This window comes from Pungitius pungitius, chromosome 3 (genome assembly GCF_949316345.1).
Source record: "Pungitius pungitius chromosome 3, fPunPun2.1, whole genome shotgun sequence".
NCBI lineage: Eukaryota > Metazoa > Chordata > Actinopteri > Perciformes > Gasterosteidae > Pungitius > Pungitius pungitius.
The window spans coordinates 26,451,960-26,477,500 of NC_084902.1; the positions used below are offsets into that span (position 1 = coordinate 26,451,960).

Here is a 25,541-nt window from a genome sequence, read left to right on the forward strand (position 1 = left end):
ATCAACACGTCCCCACTTTCATGCTGTTGCTTTTATGATTATTGATATTATTATTTCACATTGCCAATTAGAGCCCGTGCGGCGGCGGTTTTATTCTTTTTTTCCCAGAGATATTGTGTTTTTTGTTTCTACAAAGCCCCTCTCGGGACACATGCATGCGTGCTGCGCCTCAATGGGTTTTAAACTTAAAACGCTCCTTTTTCCTTATCATTATTTTTGTATATATGTATAAATATGAAAAGTAGAAGCGTATGCATGCGTCTGGCAACGTGGTCTACAACCACGGAGTTGGAACTAGTAATAGGACCAAAACACGTCATGCGCGTGGCAAAAGAAAGCCAAGGAAAAAGACAATAAAAACAATGCAAAAATAAATAAATAGAAGAAATGCCAGGAACAGAGCAGAACACTAAACGAACCCTTTTGAAGACATTTACCTTGAGTAAAAACTCAAAGATTTTATTCCAAAGCTCTAAAATAGCAACATTTTGGGCAAATATAATTTTGCCCATATTAGTGTCAACAGCAAATCCCGTGCGCAGTGGAAGGCAAAGAAAAAATAGCTTTAAAAAAAAACAAATTCTCATTTAGTCATAGTAAAAATATAACGTGCATGTTTGTGCACCTCGAATCTCTATTGGACGTCGTTCATCGCAAACAACGACGAGCTCGGCACCGGATTGGTCCGCTACACGTGTGTACGCGCACACGTGTTGGGGTGCGAGAGAGAGAGAGAGAAAGAGAGGGGAGGGGGAGCGAGAGAGAAGGAGGAGGGGGGGTAACGGTTTTAGGGGAGTCAAAGAAGGGCGAATACACAGATATTATGCTGCAGCGGAGAGAAGCAGGGACTCTGGTCTGAACGCGGAGCGGCTCTGTGCCACGGCTCGGACGGGCTTCAGGAGACAGCATGCCGCCGCTGTAGGTCACATTTCTTTTTTAAAAAAGAGAAGAATTACGCACAGGTGCTCGTTCGTTTTGTCCCCACGAAGAGGCTCGTTTTGTACATGCCGACCGTCTGAATTGGATACCGAAAAGGGGGGCGGGAGAGCGAGCAACAAGTGGAGTTTGGCGCGGAGAGGCCGGACGTTTGTCCCCCCCCCCCCATCGTCGATCGGCTATGGAGGAGCGGAAGGAGCCCAGCGGCAGCCGGGACTCGACCGAGGAGGAGAGCATGTCCCTGTCGCCGAACCTCCCATCCCCTCCCGTGATTTTACCCCACCAGGCGGCCCAGCAGGCCCACCGAACCACGAACTTTTTCATAGACAACATCCTGCGGCCGGATTTCGGCTGCAGGAAGGAGCCGAGCTACCGCGACCGGAGCCAGACGCCGGGCCGGGAAAACGTCAACCCGCTCGGAGCGAGGCCGCCGCACACCGGCAGCCTCTGCCTGGACTCCAACTGCAGCAGTGACAGCCCCTCTTCGTCGCCCTCCTCTTCTTCCTCCTCCTCCTCCTCCTCCTCGTCGTCGTCCACGTCCTCCTCGCCCTCGTCCAAGCAGAAGTCGTCGAAACAGGGGGGCGAAGCGGCGGGCGCCGTGGCGGGCAGGTACGCGGACAGCCCCTCGTCCATTATGGTGGTGAGCGGCGGCAATGGAGGCTCTCCGCCCATCACGAAAGAAAGCCAGCCGATGCTGTGGCCCGCTTGGGTTTACTGTACGCGCTACTCGGACCGGCCCTCATCTGGTAAGGCGCTAATAGTCCCCAAATCATACCGCCGGGGGGGGGGGGCTTTGTTTTGGTTGTTTTCCTCGTCATCCTTGCAAGTATTTTTTAACTCTTATTAAAGTTGACTAATATTATTTGTTTGGGAAATATTTGTGAATAAAAGCCATTTTTGAAGTGAAAGAGGGACGGCCATTATCAAAATAGAATTTATATAGTGTACGCGTAAGGTCATAAACTAAACAATTCATTTCCATCCATTTCTCCTCTCTCTCTCACACACACACACACACTAAGACGTAAAAAGCGCGTAAAGGAAGTGTCTCATATTTGTAGCACAACAACCATTAATGTGCAAAAGTCGGAATCACTGTGCAATGTGATCCCATTGTGCATTAAAGCCTGAGGTAATACGTGTGGAGAGAATCTGTATCCGTTGTGTTGTGTACTTTTTCTCTGTTGACAGAAAACAAATCGGATTAATCGTGGATAAAATCAGAGCTAAAAGTCGGAAACACCTCTTTGTCTTTGCATTTAAATGTGAGTTGATCGAAAAGCGTTGTGTCTAATATCTCTGTAATAAATGATCGGGCTATAGAAACCTAAAGGACGCAGTGGGTTACAGTAATTTACAGTGATATTACGTATTGATACGATTTAAAAAATAAAACAACAAGCCGCTTTAGACTGCCCCGTTTAGCATATGTCACCCAAATAAATGAGCCCATGGACAAGGCTTGTTTTTAAAACTTCTGGTCAAATAAACAAGTTATAGATAACTAAATAACGATACGTATTTATTGGCAAATGGAGACGACATTTAAATTAATAACAACCTCTGCTGCCCTTTAACCTGAACGTGTGACTGCCCCGGATGTTGTTCCAGAGGATGCACTGTGTGTCTGGACACATCATTGCAGCACGAGCTTGTAATTTACAGCGAAAAGACGGATTACCTTCTATATTATTTGTAACAACGACAACAAAAAAACACGTTTCTTTAGTACAGTTTGACGTAGTTACCTCGACGGTTTAACCGAATTGTGAAGAATTATAAGCACGTGTGTGAAAATGCTGGTTTTGTTGTCGGTCAGGGGTGAAGGTCAAAGGACCTCCCGTCAACGTAGATTTCGTTTTATTTGCGTTAATCGTGTGCTTGTTTTACAGCCGTGTAAGTGTGTTGCAGCCATTGTAACAAAGCAGCGAGCCTCCCGCACCACACGCATTTCAATCCGCAAATACAGGCGGCTATAATCAAATCATAAAGAAAAAAAAGACTAGCCTAATATTACAAATAATATATGTCCAGTGTAGTGGCACGCTGCCTTGTTCTGGTCTACTAATAATCACCTTTCACATTAAAAACACGCCTGAGGAACCCCCCCCCCCCCCCTCTGAGATTCAATAGCATTCAAATATTAGTTGAATATAAATTAATAATAGCGTGGAGTAGAGTAATCCTACACGACCTCAACGAGACCGCGGCGTGGGACTATATTGCGCGGCGGAGGAATGACTTGACACACATTTGAATATATGTCAGTATAAATGAGTAAGGGAGATGGCTGGGGTTCTTCTATGGGTCTGTTATTTATGAATTTATGTTTTGTCATGAGTCAATCCCGGTGTTGGATCAGAAAATTCATACCAGGAGTTTTTTTTTTTTCTCTTCTTTTTTTCGTGGGTGACCTACATCTGATCACGCCGCGCGAGGCGTGGTGGTCTCGCGGTCCAGCAGTAGAATAAATATTTTATTCCCCTTGTTGTTTCCACGCCAGGCCCGAGGACACGCAAACTGAAAAAGAAGAAGAGCAGCCCCAAGGAGGACAAGCGGCCCCGCACGGCGTTCACCGCCGAGCAGCTGCAGAGACTGAAAACCGAGTTCCAGGCCAACCGGTACATAACGGAGCAGCGCAGACAGGCCCTGGCCCAGGAACTCAACCTCAACGAGTCCCAGATCAAAATCTGGTTCCAGAACAAGCGGGCGAAGATCAAAAAGGCCACCGGCTACAAGAACGGCCTGGCCCTGCAGCTCATGGCCCAAGGACTGTACAACCACTCAACGACCACCGTGCAGGAGGAGAAGGAGGAGAGCGAGTAGAGAGCGGCCCGGGCGTGGGCCCGCCGGGGCCCCAGCGGGGGGCCCGCCGCCTCGCTCTTTGGGTTTTTTTTTTTTTGGAGACAATGACAGCAGAAAAAAAAGACAACAAATGAACTGGAAGTGGAGGAGACGCTATTTAAAAAACACACACACACACACACACACACACACACACATTTCTGTTAATGGTGAAAGTATATGGACATAATTATATAAATGAACGATCGTTATTAAAGTTTATATAGCCAAAAACACGTTATCATGTTGTATACAATATATTTAATTTCACCTCTCGTCCGGATCCTTTCTGTCTGTTCTCGTTTTTTTCGGGAATTTTTGGTTGTTTTTTTTGGTGGTCCCCTTGTCGCTCACAGAATCCTTCCACACATCAGCCCGCAGACTCAAAACAAGCCAAAGATTTGAATATGTTCACGTGTAGTCTGAAATAAAGAGAGAGCACGGTAGATATGGACGTTAACGGGTCCTTCTTTCATTCGTTCGCACGGATAAAAGCGTCGGGCAAAAACAAACGTCTCGACCTTTTATTGAGCCCATTACGATTATTATTAATATTACTCAGGGCTGGTAAAGTGGAAAATATTGATTCTATTTTTTTGTTCTAATTAGGAAATTATGAAGGACAGTTGTTCGATCAAAATGTGTATTTCTTGTGGTAGTGTCATTATTTAACTGTCACTCCAATTCAGCCAGCTTATCATTTCAACTCGCAAAAAAACATTCCAACATAAAATATATATTTCACACAGCGAATTAACAGGAGCAGCCCATAATTAAAAGCAGTCTTTAAATGTCTCAATAACATTTATGGATGATTTCCTTTTTGTATTTGTTTCATGTTGGATGGTGCTCACACACGCACGAGGACTCTTCTTGTTTCACTAAAAATCTCACACCGCTAGTTTCTCCATAATGGATAACATTTCACTCATGAATCTATTCACAGCATTTACAAGCTCTTTGGTAACGTTTTCCTGTCGTTCATCTCTCCCCGTGGAAAAAACATGGGGGTACGTGTTCGGGTTCAGGTGTGATAGGGCCTGGCTGTGAACCCTGTGACATGGCAGCAGAGAGCGTGTGTGTGTGTGTGTGTGTGTGTGTGTGTGTGTAGAGGTCGCGTATGATCGTACGATGCTGGGGACGTTGTTTCGATTTCCCTCGTTGATTCTTTTTCGGGGTGTGCGTGGTAGTTTTGAGTATTATTCTTTATTTTATATGTTTGAAAATAGAAAGGGGCAGTTGAAGGGGGAAACACATTACAACTACACAAATTAATATATTCTGAATTTTAACTCTGGGGAAAAAAACAAACTCTTAAGGGATGTGGTAAAATATATGTATTTTATTATTTATTTGTATATAACTAAACCAGTTACTCTAAGCCCATTTATAATTGTCACTTGCCCTCACTTTATGTCATCCAGTATATTCATTCTGACCAGTTTGAACTCACTAGAAAAGCTGAAAAAGCTTACAATATGAGTGCAGAGTTATTTTCCACTGAAAGTAAATATTAATTTCAAACACCTATTTACGTCTAAGGCGAACTCTCGCTTTGATTTGATTGTTTATTGGAATGAAAAGCGGATGCGTTAAGGAGCTCGGCTGCAATGCCATCGCGTCAACAGAAAAGCTCTTATAAATATGGAAATACAAATAATAAAGTGAACAAAACAGTACCCAGGTGATCTGAAGCAGAGACCGATCGCAGGTGGGATTATTGAAATAGGCACTAACGAAGCTGCAGAGGTCTGCAGCGGTGGAGTTCATGGCCTCCGCGTTGCAGCCTTTTTAATTATTTCCAAGTACTGCATTTTGTGGGGAGAGGGGAGGGGTGGGGTGTCATAAGAGCACAGCAAGACCGTGTTAATAATTGATTTTAATAACGACGAGCAGTAACTCGCGGTTAGTGTACGGGCAGGTTATTTCACATTTCATTATCGTCTCATCTCTTTCAAAATCCCAAAGAAAAGCCATTAGCTATTGACTTGGACAGTATTTCTGCACATTAAACCGATGTTGTTAATGTGTATCATATTATTTAATTATATATATATGTAAAATATTATTCATGGTTATTTTCATGCGATCAGCGCTGTGGTGGAGGTGACATGCCTCGCGGGGTCCACGGGGTGGGGGCGCAGCACAGGAATATTAGGAATAATTTAATGTCACTGAATTTTCTGAATGAATATTCATAGGGCTCGATTACGGCTGCGATGATCAAAAATCTAACTTGATCTGCACGTTGTGGTCACATGGGGTCCTATAAGACACCTCTCACGTGATGCACTTTGGGATCGAATATGGGGGTTGTGGTTATACTCACACGCGTGCAGGGCCCGATGGCCATCTGCCCCTGCACGCGTGTGAACGGAGGTGAAGAGGCTCGCCACGAAAACCCCACGCAGCTCCTAATATTATCCTGGTAGCCTCGCTCCCCGCTGTGCACGCGGAAGAGGATCCGCTGACAGTGTATTTAAAATTCATACAATTATGAAACAGCGAGAGGATTTCTCTCCCCACCCCTCCCCCCTCCCACTCTCTCCCACCTTGTCGTTGAGGGAGCGGAGGGTTTATCTGTAAAACAAAGAAAAGCCGGGGATCGTTTGCATAGTTAGCATAGTCTGCCTCGCAGGCACAATATGGATTTAATTTATATGCAAATGAAAGCAATAAAAATGAGAATACACTGTGGAAATCTCTGGCGGTTTAAAAAAAAAGTAGAGGGGGGGCAGGTAGGCTACGTGAAGCTTCAACCCGAGAATAATGTTATATAACAATATTCGCACTAACTACAGCAGAGGTCGCATAGGTGCGCAATGCACGGATGGGACGCTAATTTAATAGGAATTATTTATTTTGACACACACAACAATTGTGAAAAGGTGATGCCTTCTAAGAGGTTAAAGTACTAAACACTGTGTGCATTCCGTCTGAACTAAAAAATCAGGTAAAAGTACCCCCCATCCTCTTCAGAAGCCAAGTGCTTATTTTGCATGTCAACACGGAAGTGGAACACGGAGACGCGTGAACGCGCAACGAGCCAAGGCCCGCTCATAAAAAAAGAAGAAAATAGGACGGAAAAGGAGTCACACACACACACACACACACACACACACACACATACACACCATTTAAAGGGGCTCCTTAGATCACTACCCTGTGACATCACTACCTTGTGACTGTGGTGGTGCCAAGTAGTTGAGAAGGATTCCTTCCCGCCTGCTGCCTCCTTAACGGACTAACATTTAGAAAATGAGTGACACCTCATCCAGATGTGCAACGGAACGCAGCATTTGTTTTAATGGAGTTTGTCAGTTGGATCAAACTGCTCAGACCGTCAGTCAGCTTATATTTCATGCCTGTGTTCATTAATGCCCTTTCCAAGGATCATCTTATTTCTTTATGTCTAAAAAGGCCAGCTCACCAGCTTGCATCACGCGACGTAGCTGCTCTCTTGCTTTAACCAAAGCTTCCCAAAATAGACCCCCGTGTTATTTTAGCACACACATTGTAAAAGTCTGGGCCACAAAGGTCAGATTTTGCTCTTAATTCAAGTTTACATTGTCTTTGACATGGAGTTTGTGTACATAGATATGTACTATATCAATATACATACACATATCCCTCTCCATGTATGTATATATATAAATATAGTCCTCTTTGCAGTAGCCTTGGAGGAATTTGCAGAGTGTGTGTGTGTGTGTTTGTGTTTGTTTGCACGTCAGACCAATCAGCAGAATGACTTTCAAATCATTTAACTCTGCAGGGTGTTTTCAAGCGTTCATGTACGCCAGGATCGGTTCTCACCACGGGGGAACTTATTGTGGGCAGTCAACTGGACTACCTCCAACTCTCTCACACACACACACACACGCACGCACGCACGCACACACACACACACACACACACACACACAATCGGAAAGACAAAGGTGGCATTGAGAGGGGGGTCTGCTCCAACAGCCGCCATCTCACCGAGTTAAATCCAGATTACATGGAGGATACAGACAGCGCCACTTGTTTATTCTGCCCAACAGCGGGTGATTTGGGAGGTGGGGGTGTTTAGAAGGTGGTGGTTGGGTGGGGTGGGGTGGGGGGTTCATTGCTTAAACACTGGATGTAACTAGTTGAGGCCTAATGAGAGAGAATCCCTTTTCCAAGAACATTCAAACGACGCCCCCCCCCTATGAAAACTCCATTTTCTCCTGTGGAGTGGAAAGATCCAAATCAACCTCAAGCCACCCTGTGATTTTCATTTCTTTTCAAGAAGAAATGATTTAAAAGAAGGGGAGGGGTAAATGGCACACAGCGACGTTCACACGCTGAGACTGTGATGCAGAAACACACACAAAAAAAGGGGCGAGGACACCTGGGATTTCATCGGCGTACGGGTGGTCACACGCACCTCTTCTTCTTCTTCATGCCTCCCACATGTGGAAGCACTTTATCTTCTCCCCCTGCCTCTCTTCTCCTGTGTGTGTGTGAGATCCACTTCACTCGAGGAAACCAACGCTGTGAGAAGAAGATGGTCACCGATGACAATCCCCGCCTCCCTCTGCTGGCCCCTCAACGCCCAGGGATGGGGGGGGGATTGTCGTGTTGGTCATCTCAGCCCTTAAAAGTGATGAGAACACAAGACACCACAACCATCCACGTGTCCCCCCCACCCAGTGTGGATCATGTGGATCAGCACTGTACTGAGTGACAGCCCCCCCCCACCCCACCCCACCTGCTTAGGCAAAATGTTAGCTATTACTTGTGGAGTTAAAAAAAAAAAAATACCCCCCAACCCCCCCCCCACCGCCCCCCACTTCTCATTCTCTCTCTCACACTTCAAACGCGCCTTGTGTAGATCTCAGCGTCCATCTTTCATCGCGGCCCCCCAGCCCCTGAGGGGCGATGCGGGGAAGCCATTAGTCATATTCAATTTACATACGGCTGTCACGGCCTCCTCCGGGCCGAGCGCTGATGTCATCCGTGGGTGGGAGGGGGCCCCCACCGGAGCCCACCCCGGAGCACTGGAAGACTTCGCGGTGTCGGGCGAGGTGGGGTTTCTCCCCCCCCCCTGCACCTCCACCTGACAGGAGAGCACCACCACCGCTCAAGTGGCATGATGAATGTGGGGCAGCACTTTTGTGTGCAAGTGTGCGTTTGTGTAAGCTGTGTGAGGCGGCAGGCGCCCATTCAAACAGATACACGCTCATAGTATACATCAACATGGGGGTTAATAAAAAGACAAATAAAAGTTTTATTAATACAAACTCATCCTCATCACCATCAATCGATAAACTAATCAATCAGCCAATTCTGTACACACCTGACACACAATGCTGGAGCTCAGATATGGGCTCTGAACTCCCTCGGGGGTGTGGTGGGGGGGGGGGTACAGGAGCTGCGATGGAGCTTGTGCGGTTCACAGAGGAGAGCCGCTGGCAGCCATCCAGAGGAGGAAGTGGGAGCTGCTCCACCACACGGAATCCAATTAGCAACAATCCGTTAATCGGACAATTACACTGAGGTGCAATCGGGTTTTTTTCTCCTTTTTTTTTCTTCCTTTTCTTCCACATATGTGCTCTAAAAAAAATATTTACATGCATATTGGCACACATTATCGGGCGCGCACACACACACACACACACACACACACACACACACACACACACACACACGAAGGCCAGGAGTTCAGGTTACCAGGGCAACTCATCTCTGGATCTGTGCAGCAGAATGCGAGACCGTGAATAACTGTTTTAACACACAGCTGGCACAATGTGTGGTCTGTTACATACCATCTAAAGCACAACGCTGGGTCCCTGTGTGTGTGTGTGTAGCGATGCCCAGATATGCTGATTTTGTAGATATGGTTTTGGTTGTGGGGGTTTCGTACACATGGCATCACACCACTAAGAGTATCTGTTTATGTAGAAAAATGTGCTGAATAATGCCAGCGGGGCCTACGCCTGTCACTTTGTGCTGAGTAACGTTTCACTGCAATTTACACGCCTCATATGTGTACATGTAAATTAAACTGCTCACAGGAGATATGGAAAACAATATTCTAATATTTTAGCAAAAACATTTGTTACTCGAGTTACATTTTTTTCAAATGCATGATTTGTGTAATAATATGTGGAAATAACAAATAAAAATTAGGGAATTTTCATGTTTAATACACAGTCTTAATAATTATTTATGTCTGGCCAATAAAAGATGATCTCAGATGTAATTCAACAGGGTTAAATGGCATGTTGACCTCCATTGTGATGGAACAAAATCATTATTAAAATGTATGAATGATGTTATGAGCTTGTGCACCAATGTTTTAGTCCAAAATGATTTAACTATTTCTTGCGTGTCTTTTTCTTTCCCACCTCCTTCCAAACAGGTGTGAGGCCGAACACCTGTGTGCCGACATTGTGACGAATCCAAGGGGTCAAAGTTCAGACAAAAGATGTTGCCCGCAAATGTAAATGTCAAAAAAAAAGAATCTTATCAATATTTGCGTTAAAACATAACCTGCATTTGTTTTCTTCTCGCCTCCTCGTGCTTCTGTGCGCCGGACTTGGGGGTTCCCAGAAATCATTGGGAGCAGATGGCGGCGAGGCGACAGAACAAACATCAGAGGGAGAACAGAGTGGAGCAGAAGGGAGCTGAAGTCCTGCGTCTCTTCCCGTCAAAATGCGGAGGCCGACCGCAGATGTTTGTCGACAGAAGAGGAGCCGTCTCCAGCAGCTGGTCGGGGATCAGATCCGTGTCAGCGCGCCGGCGACCTCCTGCGCCGCTTCAACATGCTCGCAACCAGACGCGCCGAGGACCAAACACACACGGCGGAATTTCTTTAATTATTATTAAACCCAAACCATTCGCTGAAGGACCCTCAAAGCAACACAAACCGCTCAGTGAGGAATATCTTTACTAAGTGAAGAGAAAGAGAAGCATTTCTTATATTTTATATTTATATATTTTACATCGGTCGGGTCGGGGTATGAAGAAGCAAGGTGTAGGTTTGGGATTTCAAAATAAGAGTGTATTTTTAAAACTAAGAAAACAAAACAAGAGAGGAACTTTGAAATATGTTAGTCCTAAAAAACGTGCGGCACATTGAACTGAAACAAAACCACACCTGTGAGCGGCAGCGTAATGCTGATTTTACATTAAATAACAAAGAGCTATCAACACTAAAAGGTGAAATCAGAGTGAAAACGTTGGAAAGTACTTTCCCCTAAAAGACGAGATCCTTGCCGTTCATAATAACAACACGCATTATGATATCAGTCAGAATGCTGACCGGGCGGGTCGAGGAGCCGCGACGGATCACATGCGAAGAGCCGTCCAATAACTTCACGGGGGAAACTTTCACCCTGATTTCATCAATGACAAAAAGGCCGCAATTGTTTTTCTTTCCTTTCGTCTGCCGAGCTCTCCTCTCGGTTAGAGATCTATGTGAAGACAGATGTTCCAAAAAGGAAGAAAAGCCAAGGTTTTTTTCATTACAGTGTTAAGTCGGGCCACATTTGCGTCCTCTTTGGAGTATCGCTGACTTGTGACCGAGCCGAGTCACAGATATGTGGAGACGGGTTTGATATCTAAGAAGTGGGTTTGAGTGACTTTTTTTCATTCCTCCCCCTCAAAATTTATTATATTTTTTGAGCCACACTCTTTCCCTTCAGCAGTGATTGCGAATCCAAATAAAAAAGGTAAAAGAAAAAGTGGCATTTAACAGAAGTGCTACTCAACGAGCTGCTTATTTATGCTCGCCAGGAAGTGAATGTTTAGTATTACAGAGTACTATTTCCGCCTACTTTCTCAAAGTAAAAAAAAAAGAAAAATTGACCATTGAGTGAATTTTTTTTTCCACATTTTTCTCCGAAAAGAAAATTCCAAAACAACAAAAGCCCCGCTAATACCCTTCCGCACACAAACACCCACACAAACACAATCAATCGACCCCTATCCAAGCAAACTCCTTAAGCCGCTCGATGGGAAGAGCCGGCTGATTGTTTTTCCATTAGGTAATAGCACCGCGGCGCGGGTCGATGCGGCGCTCATTACGGCTGCGGGCTGATAATAATTAACCACTAATGTGTGTAGAAACAGGCCCCCGGTGGGCTGATGGGAAAGCGAGGGCCGCTCCCCCGAGGAGGCCAACGCAGCAGCAGCTCGCCACTCAAAGACACACACACACACACCAGCAGTGAAGCAGGTAATACAGGAGCTGGGGGATCAGTGTAAGAAAACATATATGTTTTAGAGGTGCGGTAGGAAGTGAATACGGAAAATTTGATAAAGAATCTCAAAGTTACAATCAAAGTCTTTGTTAATTGTCAATAATCACTTGCACAAAATCAAAAAGATCAGGCTAAAAAAAAAACTGCTTGATTATTAACAGTTAAGTTTGCATTAATCAACTTTAATATCTTATTTATGAAAGGGTCACAAACTTTACACCTGCATTTCAATCTGCTAATAAAGCCACTAGTAAAAAATGTTCAGTTAATAAAGTAAGCAACAATTAATTTTGGAAATATATACATATATACTGTATATTTCTTTGGCATTTTTTAATGAATTTTTGTCACAGTTTAAGAGAAAGATGCATTACACACGCTGTAATAATCTACTGCAGGTCTCCAAAATCATGATGATGATGATGCCAACTCTGGTTTTGCAGAATAAGGAACGGAATGTCGAAATAAGACAACAGTAAGTTTGTCCATAATTTGTAAGGACTCTAAGTGGAAAACAACCAAAAATCACAGGCAGTCGGTCTAAAACACCAAGAAGTTGATTGCTTGAGAAGTCTGGGAAAGCCAGATGTTCACGAGGCTCACGCTCTCTGCAGTGCACGTCTGATTACCAGTGTGTGTGTCTGTGTGTGCTAGAGAGACGTTTCCTGATGTCCTGGCCAGATGTTGCTGATCCCTGCCACTCCAGAGAAGAAAGTTTATACTCAGCTTTACAGAATTAGGAGAGACCGCTGGGACGAGAGAGAAGATCTCACAGGACAAATTTGGTGAGCCTTTTAAAGAAAAAATGTCATTTCTAAAAATAATTTTTAAAAATAAATAAAAAAGCTGGTATTTGATTTGACAAAACGTAATGTAACTTCTCGTCACGTCACAAAATGCTTAGGGCTGGTCTGCGATCTTTGGAGATGGTTCTGATCCTTGTTAATGAAACAAGTGGAGCAACAAGTGAAGTCCTAATATGATACACGTTTCAGTAGTTCTATTAACTCCTTTGCAAATAAAGATGGGTTACTGGTTATTAAAGAGATACTCTGCCAATCCTTTAAGAGTTCTACTCATCCTTGTAAAACATCCGCTGTGGCTCTCATTTCCCGCAGTGATGTCACTGTGACGGCATGAGGTTTATCTCAGACTGGAAATACAGGTCAACTGCGGCCCGAACAGGGGACAGAAAAAGTGATGGACATCAAAGAGCGAGCTTTAAAAGATGCTGCATACAGCCTGGCAATTAAATTAAAAATAAGAGAGAAAAGAGGTCTCTGAGTACATAATGACATGCTTAGAACTCCTATGAATATCAATTAAAAGAAGGAGCGGCCAAAATGTAGCTAATTGAAAATGTATTGAAATTGCTTGAGGATGCTGATGGGATATGATGTGCGGTCAATTCTTTAACTACAATCGATTATGTGACAAATAAAGCAAGCAGACATTTAAATTAACTTCTAAACCAATTAAAACGCTGCTGACCGGTTCCACTGGTTCAACGTGTAGATCGGGATGAACTTTTAATCCTCTCTGTGTCCACTTCTGCTTGATGCCTGTGGAGAATGTGGATGTGTTGTCGGCTCCTATATATCCACACATGCATCTGTCTTTCCCCTCATACACGTGTGGGTGTGTGTGTTTTTTTTTTCCTAGTGTGCGTTCGGTGCGGGCTCGGGGATCCATCTGTGTCAGGTTAACCCGCTGGGAGCCTCTCCCAGCAGGTAGTCCAGGAGGGCCTAAATCATATGGACGGCCGGGAGCGTGAAATCCTTCCAGGCCCGGACAGATGTCTCCCTGTGCAGCCCCGACCCGGCCTCCGGCGACCCCGTAGACCCTTCAAAAACACCCGACTTCGGAGCAGAGTGCGGCTACACAAAACGCGGACCAGACATGCGTCGACTCGCGGCCCAAAAACAAAGGCCCGCACCAACCAAGACGTGACCCCGCCGACATGCCGAGCTCGGGTCAGCCAGAGGCTAAAACCGGCCTGTGTGACACGGCGGCGAGGCGGCGAGGGAGACACCTGCCCTCTCTGACCCGACGACCATCTGCACCAGCCTTGATCTTCCGCACGTCAGCAGCTGAGTGTGGTCCTCGGGGGACGGACCCTGGCTCAGTGTCACCCGATAGCGTTTAGTGTGAGCGGCCCGGGACGAGCTACGAGCGGACTGGACTTTCCAGGAGGACTTTGCGGGAGCGACGGTGAGACGCTCCAGTCAGCTTCCCGTCCGCTAGGGGCCTCCCGCAGCAGCTGACGGGGAGCTGGTGTTATGGCTCGTTGGGCCGAGGTGGCTGAGTCGCGGCCCTAATGGGTTCCAGCTGGGCCAGTGTGTCTGCATTAAGTCCTCAAGTGGAAAAGTGGCTGCAAAGTCAAACCACCTGGCGAGGCCGAGCGGGCCGGGGGAGGCGTCAAGGTGGCGGGAAAAAAAACAACGTTGACAAAGTTGCGCAGGAGGCAGACAACACGGCCTTCTTAAGCGGTTTTATTTTTCATCTGAATCTGCCACTTCATTGCTTCATGTCTATTTCCCCCTCAAGGGCAAGTCTTAGAGAAAAAGAAGGAGCGGCGGTGTCCGCGGCAGCTTAGCCGGCTACACTCGCCATTTGGTGCACAGTCTGTCAGCCGGGTTGCGCGAACAATTTGGGCTTAAGAGCTCTGTAATCTGCTACGTTGTCACGGCTGCGCCGCCTGACCTTGGGCCCCCGGGGCTCCTCCTCGCGTAGCTGTGAGGCTGCAGGCTCGCCGGCAACCGCCGCGACAACAGGCGAATAATCCCCTTACAGAACGGCGTGACAGCAGGGACGCAGACCAACCTCAGGGAATTTCACGTTTGTCCGCGGTGACGACCCTGCGGCAAACGCGGCCCTGGCACAAGCACAGGTTCTGGGGCGGGAGGGAATAGCCGTTCAATACCCAGGCCCCGAATTCCCAAACACAGACTCAAACTGGCAACCCTCCAGTCCATCAGATTATTGCTGCCAAAACAATGATTGGAAGATTTGCATGTTTTTTATGCGCTGGGTTCATGGGTCCTTTTTTATTCTTTTTCGATTGACTTCCATATGATTTTAATAAATACTTGAATCAGTTTGAAAAAATAGTTACACAAAGCCTTCTCGTCTAGGTTTGGATGAGAAGATTGTTCTCAGGCTCTCATGTCTGTGCCTCAACTATGTGCCTTACTGTATAAAGTCAGAGCTTAGCTTAGCTTCAACGCAGGAAGCGATGGGAAACGCCAAGCATGGCTTTGTGCTAAGTAAGAACTGTTTCATTAGTGCAAAAACTGAAGTGTAAAAAAACAATAGCGTGTTGTTCCCTTTGATCAGAAGGAGCTAGCGGTTTTCTCTGCTTATCTTCTTCATTCTTCTTAGAATAAGTGTGCAAACATCAGAGACAATCCTCCCATCTAAATTAATTTGGGGAAGTGCTGACAGGAACCCGGGAACGGGCTTGAGACTGGATTACGACGCATTTTGAACAACTAACGATTAACGATTAAAACTGTTCTAATCTAATTAAACAACATGAAGCAGGCGCAGAACTAGTTAAAGTTAGCCGTGAAGTTGTGATTGCATAAATAACAGTGCTAACAGCTAACGTACTGAGAAGCGTTCAAGCACCACTAAGAAAATTATGTTCAAATGTAATCTTTGCAAATGTAGTTTTTGGTGAGTAAAGTTAGACGGATCATCAGGGGTTAATAATAAATTCACGAAAACTCTATGAAAACTGCAATAAGGGAGAAAAACAGCATGGTCCATGACCTGCACATGCTCACACACATACTCGTCTGCGTTATCGGCGGGGCCCTTGGCGCTGCGAGTGGCCGTGCAGCACTGCATCCATCACGGCTCGTCTCCGCCAGCCGGGGGCCCCGGGACAGGGATGAAGAAGAAAATGGTGGTGCGACGGGGCTGATGAGCTGGCGAGAGATATTTATGAGGATCCTCGCGACCAAATGAACAGATCCCAGCGCGGAGACGACTCCCGACCCCCGCTCCACTTTCTTGTCTTTTTTTTCTTCTTCAAGAAAGCACTGAACACGTCACCTCCAGCTGTCATCCAGGGAGGTTGTTTCACCACGTGCAGCAACTTAGAGCGCCTCAGTGACAAGGCAGCCGCGTTCCTGGAGGAAGACGGCGAACTCTTGAGATTCAAACGAGAAGACACCGATTTGTTTTTTTCTCGTGAGACACAAATGCGCTGCAGCGGTGAAACAGCTTTGCGTTCCCTGCGTTTGCGACGCCTGGCGTCCATTGTCTCGAGTGGAGTTTGTGGGCGAAGACGAGTGAACTTGAGAACCCGTCGCTCTCGTTTTCTGAGAGGTGAGCGCCACTTACGATTAAAGAGTTAATATTAAGACGTGCCGCTGATTTGAACCCGAGCGGTGAAACCACACGAAAGCAGCTCAGCCGGGAAGCAGCACTGGATCCTACCATAAAAGCATTTTCCATTTAACAACAACCAAAAACAGGAACAAGAATCTGGCAAGTTCTTATCCAGCGACTGCTCACGCGAGTCACTGTGTTTGGCCCAGGAAATCAGTTCAGCAAGCTCCACGAGTAAAACCACCCGCTCCCTCCGAGAGATGTCAGCGTGAGTTACATTGAGAAAAGAACGAGAGTGGCAGTGAGAGAGCGCCAGTGTGATTGGGTCTACTGTCATCTGCCTTCTGGAGCCCTGTTCGCAAAACAGCGGTGGAAAGAGACGGAGGGAGAGAGGGAGAGGATCCCTCTAATCCATCTGGCATCCTTATGCTGCTGTTTAGGCCCCTTTGGTGACTTCAGAGATAGAAGATGAGCATGAAAGGGAATTACAACGAGGCCCTTTCACTGATCCCCCCCCCCCAAAAGAGAATCTGCTACAAATTACACTAAGAGCAAATATCAACTTAAACAGGCTGCCTCTCCCCCTTTCCCCCCCTCGTCCCCCAAGTACACAACAAGGACGGGAACCAGAAAAAACCCAAACGTCTGAGGGCCCCTCTGACGGATCGAACATGGCACTTATGCTAATTCCCGGTTGTTTTTTCGGCACACGCATTCTCACCCGGGGCCGAGGCGACGCTCGGAATGTGCAGTTGTGGCGAGAGAGAGGAGCCGCTCGGGGTCCAAACTGTTTCTTCTCGCTAGCAGACGCACACAGACGCTGTGGCCGCGCTGGAGAGCAGCGGAGAGCCGGAGGCTCGGAGGATAAGTGCCGCGGTTTGGAGTGCAGGGCGGATCGAGGCCCCCCGAGGACGCGAGTTCTTTTTAGCGTCTACCAGCGCGTTGTTTTGGGTTTTATGGTCCACGATTTGAGGAAACAACACGACGAGCATTTTCATTTTTTACAGCGTGAAAATGCAAACAACAACAAACATGGCGACTGCTAGCAGCTTGTGGAAGAAAATGATTACAAAATCCTTTAAAAAGGTTACACATATATTTGTATTTAAATATATATAGTTATTTACCGTATGAAACAGTTGTCACCCCAGTCTCACAGACATGCTTCTTGGCAGCGTCCGTTACATTTAATGTTCCGTGGACACGGCTCAGCATTGTAGTAGAATTAAAACCATGTGACAACCAACCCAGAGGAATGCTGGGTCGGCAACGTGTGCCATCATCAGCCAATGCATCTGGAAGGTTTAAAGCCTCTTTTCTCTGCAGCGGAGCGGCTGCTTCTAGAAAAGCCACTCTCTCGTCGACACTTGACAGAAAACGCGGCCCGCCGAGGACTCCCTGTTATTTAAACACACATGTGCTCTGATTGCCGGGCTTGAAGCGGGGGCCAATTTCACTTCCCAGTGCGCCGCGACAGCCATTTATTTGCTCAGCTTTAATTATCGACGCTCCCGTCAGCGGGGCGAGGGAGCGCTGCTCACAGAGAGGTGACACGCCGGGGGAAGGGGAGCGGGGCGATTCGATACCGCTGGAACCAAAATTAGCATCAGCTAAATCAGGGAAGAGAAAGAAGAAGAAGAAGGAAAAAAAACAACGTCTCCACCGACGCGGATCCCTGTCAAGATGCTGGCGCGATTAAGACAACCGACACCTCTCGGCCGGCCCTTTTGAGCGGCAACTTCCTCTGCGACGTGAAGCTGCAACACTATCTCTCTCTCACCCTCTCACACACACACACAGGATCGCCACAAGGCCTGTCCGCCTGTCTTATAGAGATTGACAGACACAATTGCATGCACATTGCAGTCGTGTTCCTCCAATCGTGATGTGAAGGCACCCGAAGGGGTCAAGGATTTCCTTCAATCAAAAACAAAGCGTTCTGACAGGAGGGGACGTCTTCATCCCCCCGCCATGAAAACAACCTGCGAATTATTTGAATTAAAAGTGAAGGAGCTGCTTGAACATCTGGTTCCTTTTTTTTGAAATTTAACTTCCTTATTCTTCTTCTCTCACGGCAGGCGCGAGAAAATAATAAGCAGAATTTGTGTCAGCGCGGCTCAGGAAAATAAGATATCACGTCTCGCAGTCGTACCCCAACGCCTCGTCCCCGTTGAGGCAGTGACCAGAGTGAGTGAGAGAGTCAGGGAGAGTTCACGGCTACTGCTGCCAATCACCTCCCACTCAACCACCCCCCCCCCCCCCCCCCCTTTCCTCCCCTTCTCTAGCTGCGTCTCTCTATTTACCTCTTCATTTTCTCTCAGGCTTCTCATCACGTCTCCCTTACTGAACGTCGATCCCGCCTTTCGGCTGGACACTCTGTTTGCCTCTCCGTCGGATCGCTGTCCGTGGACTCTGGATTTAGCAATCAGGACGAGGCGTCGCGGCCCCCTGCGTTCTGGTGGAGCCGTTGGGACAAACTGTACGGAGGGGTGTCCAGGTCCAGAGGTGCAGAAGACGCTCTGTGGTCGAGTTTAGTGGCTAGTTAACCCACACCCAGCTCACCAACCTCCTGGTCGCATGCTGCTAGGGATCATGGGAAGTCCGAGTCAAAATTGAACAACTGGACTGACAAAATCCATGAATTTTCTTCTTTTTTCATGTTATTAATGTTATATTCCTGGTGCTCTGACATGCGCCTCCATCCGTTCATATTCAGCTTTCACATTCAACCACAAGACATATATAAATCTGTCAATATGTGGCCAAAGCCTGCAAGGAGAGCCAGCTCAAGCAGCTCCTCGCTCATGAAAAGGTTGACCAAACCATTCAGCTCTTTATCTCACACCAGAGCTCTCGCGTCCTAAAACGGTGCCTTCATATACAGGAGATAAGACCATGCTTTCCTACCCCCCCCCCACAAAACATGCACCATCGACCCCTTAAACAACACATTTTAAATGAAAGAAAAAGTCATTTTCGTCTCCCCGCCTGGTGCCATTCAACGCTCGGATACATGTACCACGTTATGCGTCGGATCGAGCTGGACGCCTGCTCTGACATCTGCATCTGGGAGCGTCCACGCGCTACTATAAACTACAGCGTGCATAAAGGAAAATTATAGAACTCGGGAGAATGATTTAAGGTCATTTATTTTATCCATTTAAATTTATATATATATATATATATACATGACAATTTGTGATGAGACAAGCACAATTCAATCCAGGTTTCCGTAATTGAAACTCTGTCCCCAAGCTCCCTGATTAATTTATACTCTGAACGTGATCTAAATTGACCCATCCAGCCGCGAGGTATCCAAGTGGCCCTGCTACGGCGGCAGAATGATGTGCCATTCAAGTCCCGCCGTGGCCCCGATATTTCATACATGCCACTTATGAGCGACTGTACGGTGACTCCGCCTCAGGAGAATGTGGAATTCTCTCTCATCGGCGGTACACAGGCAAAGCTTTTAATCGGTATCTGTCCATCCGACTCGCCTGGTGTGCTCTCTCTCTCTGTCCGTCCCTATGTGATCCTCTTCCAGTCATTCGTAAGACAGCGCTGGGTCAGGGTACCGAGCATCAAATATCATTCATGAATGCTTGAGGAGACATGAGGTCCTTATTCCCTTTTTTCTAATCCTAACCCGACGAGTCCGACATGAAGCAGGAAGTGCTTGGTGGCGAAAAGTCACATGATGTGACAAGCCCACTGCAAGAACAACCCAGCAGCTTTCCCGCCAAAAACCCAGATGCAAAGAGGCTCGAGGTAGGGGGCCTTCCCATGTGGGCCTTTTCTCCTCAGTACAGGAAAGAGAGTTTTACCTGCATTTTCTACAATGTCCTGACACTGCAAAAGCAGGCCCTTAGCCTAGAATTCCAGCATTTGAAGATGCTTGGCTCTTGGTCGGTCCGAGGACTTTTCACCTCCACGGCGACCACAGCGTCTTTTTATTCGACGAGGAGCCGTGGAACTTAGGAGGCGACTGTCACTTCCTAAGCTCACATTAAACAGCCGTACCGCTAACGATGCACCAGATCTGGCTTGTATAAAGACACAGGATAAGATTACAGCTAAATCCGTCCCGTGGCTTCGCTCTGGGAAGAAAAGAAATGGAACTTATGAAATCCTGAACACCCCCCCACAACCCCCATCTCCCCTAAAGTTATGAGCGTACTCAGCAGGGTTGCAGTGGAAGGTTCCCCCCGAAAAAGAGCAAGGAGTGAAATACAATACAAGCGCCACTGATCCTCCTAATATAAAAGGCACTGACAGCGTGGAATGATGGCACGATAACTCATTGGAGCGTCTTAAATCCAGCACAGGTACATGACCCTCGCTTTGTAAAGAAGTCATTTTCCGTGATATATACTTCACTAATTCATCTGGCACATGCTCCGTTCCTCCAGCTCCCTTCCTCGCGTCTATTCTCCGCCGTCTTGATGAAAAGTGGAATTATTTGCACCGTTGCACACATGGTTTCGGATCTATAACCATCCCGCGTCTGGCTCTCTTTCACTCAATACAAGTCGAGGATAAAAAAAAAGAAGAAAAATAAGCGGCTTAAAGCCCTGGTAGGTTTAATGAAATGATGAAACAGCCATGTTGGTTTACATGAAACCCATTCTGTGTGCAGCAGGGTTCCGATCGGCTGTCCGGGCAATCGATCAAGGAGCGGGCAGCCGATTTTCATTAGCCACCACGACCCTCTACACAGTTGCAGGTGAAAGGGAAGAAGGAAAAGAAATAACATGTTTGCACAAAACATTAAAAGAGGAATGCAGTGAGGTGCAGATGTCTGTATATATTGAGTCTATCAGCCGAGCTCCTCTAGCGACTTCACATCAAAGAGGGCAAACAGGGAGCCAAAAGTAACAGTTTCCCTTCTCCTCCATTGGCCTGCACTCGCTGTTTATTGGCTTTGGAAGTCGACCGAGGCTCGGGATCAATTCCAGCGTGAGTGAGCTGGGAGTCCCAATGAGGACGAGGTGTGATTTTATTAAATCAACGTTGAGGCAGTCGACGTCGATCAAATCATCCGCCGACACGGTTTTGTTTTTAAAAAAAAGCTCGGACAATTTCTGCGGCTACTGAACCTGCTCAAATGAGCGAAAAAGAAATGTAGCTCTCGAAGCAGTTGCCCATTCAACAGCATCGCAGTGATCCCACGCGATCGGCAAATATTTGAAGAAAGTAATACGCAGACTTTTGCCGCAAAATAGATAATCAAAAAAAGAAACAGCAAAAGTGTTGGGGTTTTCAAAGAGCTAGTGGTAACAAAAGCACATTCCAAAGGGCTGACACTGATCATGGCATTTTAAATCAAAAGCACAGATTCCCTATGTCAAGTTTTAATTCCTCAACTGCAACATTGTGCGTGTGTATGTGAACGCTCGCTGTTTATCCTTCCCCCGATTAATTGCGGAGCGCCCCAGGGATCCATTCTGGGACCACATTTGTTCTCAGACAGGACGTTAACATGCAAAAACCAAATTACATTTCAAGGTAGGAAACAATGTGCATGTGTGCATTTGATCTAAACTGCCAACAAAGGGGTTGCATCATGGGAGAAAGCTGACGATGGGTTGAACCCATTGGGTCGCTCCACATAACCACGCAAGAGTTCACAAAAGAGTGCTTCTAAATGAGTATTTCAAACAGCAGAGACGACAGTTGTGGCAGAAGGTTTTCTCACATTTTAAAAGATGTCATATATTATATTCCATTCATTTTGTTATTTGAACTCGTGTTAATAGGAGATAATGTGTTTTGGAGGATTTCACCTTCATTTAAATACAGCGGTAGCCTCGCGCTGACCCGAGGGCTTAGCGGATTGAATCCGTAAACGCTCTGGGAAAACCTGGCTTCCTACTGTTCTGCTGCTCCCACGCCAACATTACTCTCTATATAATGTCCTTCCACTCTGAGGAGAAAAATAAAAACACCAGGCACGCTTTTCGGCATTACGTTCCCCTGGTATGTAGCACAAGAGTACCTTGTCCTCCTCCTCACCGGACCTCCATTGGATCAGTGCAGGTTATAACTCACCGACCTCCACTGAATCCACTAACCAACGAGCACTCTATCACACACACACACACACACACACATACAGAGAGATATATGTTGCAGTGCAGCTGGTAACAATCAGCCCGGACTGGGACTTAATGAAGCTTTGACATAAGAGCTCATACCCGCAGACAGACAATCCTAGCTAGCCCAAGCGGAGGAGCAACATTATCTATTCCGGATTTACGACCAACGAGACGGGAATTTGTTACTGTCCGCATGCTCGAAAGGCCAGATTTTAAAGCTCGGGATTAATAACACCAATATATCGTTGTCAAATTACCGCCAACATCTGGATGTAGTGACAAATAAATGAGATCATGCCGGAGTTGATCTATGAGGGGAGATTTTGTTAGTGTTAGAGATTTGTCCGCATTTAAACAGCATTTCCCATAAGTTCCTTTCTTTTTAGCGGGATGGAATGGCTGCTCCGCAGTGCGTGTTTTCTTCCGACATGAGCACTAAAAGGATCCTTCTTATAAATCGATTCAGCAGATCTCTTAAAAAATGAAAAAAAAAATGTTACAAAAATAGACATAAAAGAGTGGTTTCCTGGCTCCAAGCTAATCTTCTTTTATTAACCCTGAGGAATATATTTACAACAGGAAACCTGTCCAAGTCAGATTAATGGCTGGTTAAGTACATTGGCTGCTGTATCAGCCTATAGGGATGAAGGACGAGCTGAGGTAGACGGCCAAGCTCCGTCTTTATTACGACTCTCACATGTGGTCCAGACAATAGCGTGTGTATTGGAAGAGTACTCGATGTACTGTCGATGCTCCGACCCCGCCAAGCTGCGAAGGTGGAAGTAAAACACTTGCAAACCGCTGATTGGTCACAAAGGGAACCAATGCTAGTGTGACATGGGAGATCTGCTCAAAAGCGAAGTTCTGACCTAGCTACGATAACGTCAGAAGCAAACCCTTAGTTAGAGTTAGCCTCTAAGTAGACTTTAAACAAGTGATTGAGACCATTAACTCATGTTTACAATGTTTACTAAGAATAAATAAGGTGACATTTTTCCATAGACTTCGAATCAATCACTTTTTCACAGAAGTCGCCCCCTGCTGGCCATTAGGAAGAATAAAGGTTCAAGGCACTTCCTGATTCATATTCCAGACCCGGATGTTGAAGATTGAAATGCATCTGGACAGATGTGTGGGCCTTGATAGAAAATAATGAACCGGCAAACGTCCGCATACATCTCAGGCAGTGGAAATTAGAACGACGGGCAACAGGAGGTCCCCATGTGGCGCCCATGTACATTTGTAATTCGTCATGTAAGTCATCAGTTCTCTAACACGTCTAGCGAAGAGAAACGCCACATAGAGACAATCTCAAGGAAAAGCGTGGACTTGTCTGAGATGTTGGGAGACCCAGGTGGGATCGCTCTCGGCGGTGTGACGGGCTTCAGGAAGAAAAGCTCTTGGCTTGATAAAGATCAATTAGTGAAACTGGGGCAGACATCCGTCTCCTAACAAGTCTCGGTGCTGTCGCCGGGGATGTGGATGGAGGGCGGAGAAAAGGAGGAGGCGGAGGAGGGTGCAACATTGCAGTATCTTCCCATTCTTTTTGTTTCTTTTTATGCCCGGTGGCAACGTTTTCTTTTTTGGAGTGGATGCTGGCGAAGATGTTTTAGAGGAGGAGGATCTGAAGCTCATCCCTCACTCTTATCTGGACACCGGGGGCTGTTCAGGTCAAGTGTACAACCTCCCTGGTGCCACACTAATGACGGCCTTCTCCCCTCCTTCCTTTACTGCCGCAAGGTCTAGCCTCCCCCCCCTCCCCCCAGCTTTATCATCCCACCGCAGAACCCTGCGGCTCTGACAGTGCTCACCGCTGGTTTAAAAAAAAAAGAACATTTTATTGCACTGGCGATAGTCCAATGTGCATTCTTCCGCTATCTCACCACCCGGAGAAAAACACCTTGAGCTCAGGCTGGAAAACCTTCTGCTGAATCTGCATTTTCTGCAAGTTGTTCCTTTTGTTCTCCACTAAGGAGCTCTACACTGAGGTAAAAAGAGGTTCCAAAAAAGAAAAAAAGGTAGCAAGGCACCCCAGCCGTACCCCTGGAGAGACGGTGAGGGGGAGGATGCAGATGTTTCCCTCTGATCTCCGTCTGACGGTGTCTCCCTGCGATCGGGGTTTTCGGACAATCGGATTTTCCGATGTGGCCTTGTTTTTCGGGGTTTTGAAGTGGCTCGGTATGAGCAGAAGCAGGTGCCTGCGTGTGTTTTGTTTCGAAGCGGCTGATCGGGTTTGAACTCATCCTCATGCCTGTAATTACCCGACTCATATTTCGCCGGAGATTTTCCCCCCGGTTATGTGTGCTCCTCCGCGGCACAAAAGGGCGGCGGAGGAGTCCAGAGTGACATCTGCTAAGCCTTAAGTCCTGGAAGGGCCCGAAATAAAGCGGCTGGGTCGGGCCGCCTTTATTGCAGAGATCAGCTGGAGGACAAATGGTGAGATTCCTACTCAGCGGGACGCCATGAGAGAAAAAAAGAAAGAAGAAAGCGTATACACACACACACACACACCTTGACTGTATGTGCAAACCAGACCGCACACAGATGACACAATGGAGGCAGAGAGCCTCATTACATGGTTGGATCAAACGGAAACATTTCTCCCCCTCCCCGCTGAGGCGAACATCAAAGCGCAGATTTCTATCATGAGCTGATCCTCAGCTCGAGTCTCTCCGCTCCTAATGGCGAGCGGGGGAACCGTTTGAGCTCTGACCCCAAATCGATCCGCTGTGTGTGTCGAGACCAATCCGGGAGGAGCCCGCACCTGAACGGCAGCGGTCGGCGAAGTCGCCGACGTGGAAAGTCGGGGGGGTTCAGGACGCAACGCAGTTCAGTGGTCGGGGTCGGGTGAGATCAAGAGGTCACAGACCGGAGGAGGAAACGAGAGGCCGTGCTCCTAGAGAACAAAGGGAGCATCGTACCTCTGCACGCTAGCTGCTGACAGCTAACAGGATTCTTTCATTAACTTAAAAAATGTACAGTTTTTACGTTAAAATCAGTCCATGGACTTGGATAAGCAGAAGATAATGGATGCCTTGGATGAATAACCCATTAAAAAGTAAAGAATCAATTGATTGTTCAAGTTGAGCAACGTATTT

General features: G+C 46.8%; 1 protein-coding gene across 1 annotated transcript; it reads left to right on the plus strand.

Moving 5' to 3' along the window:
- The first annotated feature begins 751 nt into the window (after positions 1-751).
- On the plus strand, positions 752-5,474 carry LOC119223403 (homeobox protein engrailed-1-like). The gene is made up of 2 exons (XM_037480714.2): positions 752-1,682; positions 3,440-5,474. Exons 1-2 carry the CDS (start codon positions 1,118-1,120, stop codon positions 3,760-3,762), a joined length of 888 nt encoding a protein of 295 aa, XP_037336611.2. The 5' UTR covers positions 752-1,117; the 3' UTR covers positions 3,763-5,474.
- Positions 5,475-25,541: the final 20,067 nt, after the last annotated feature.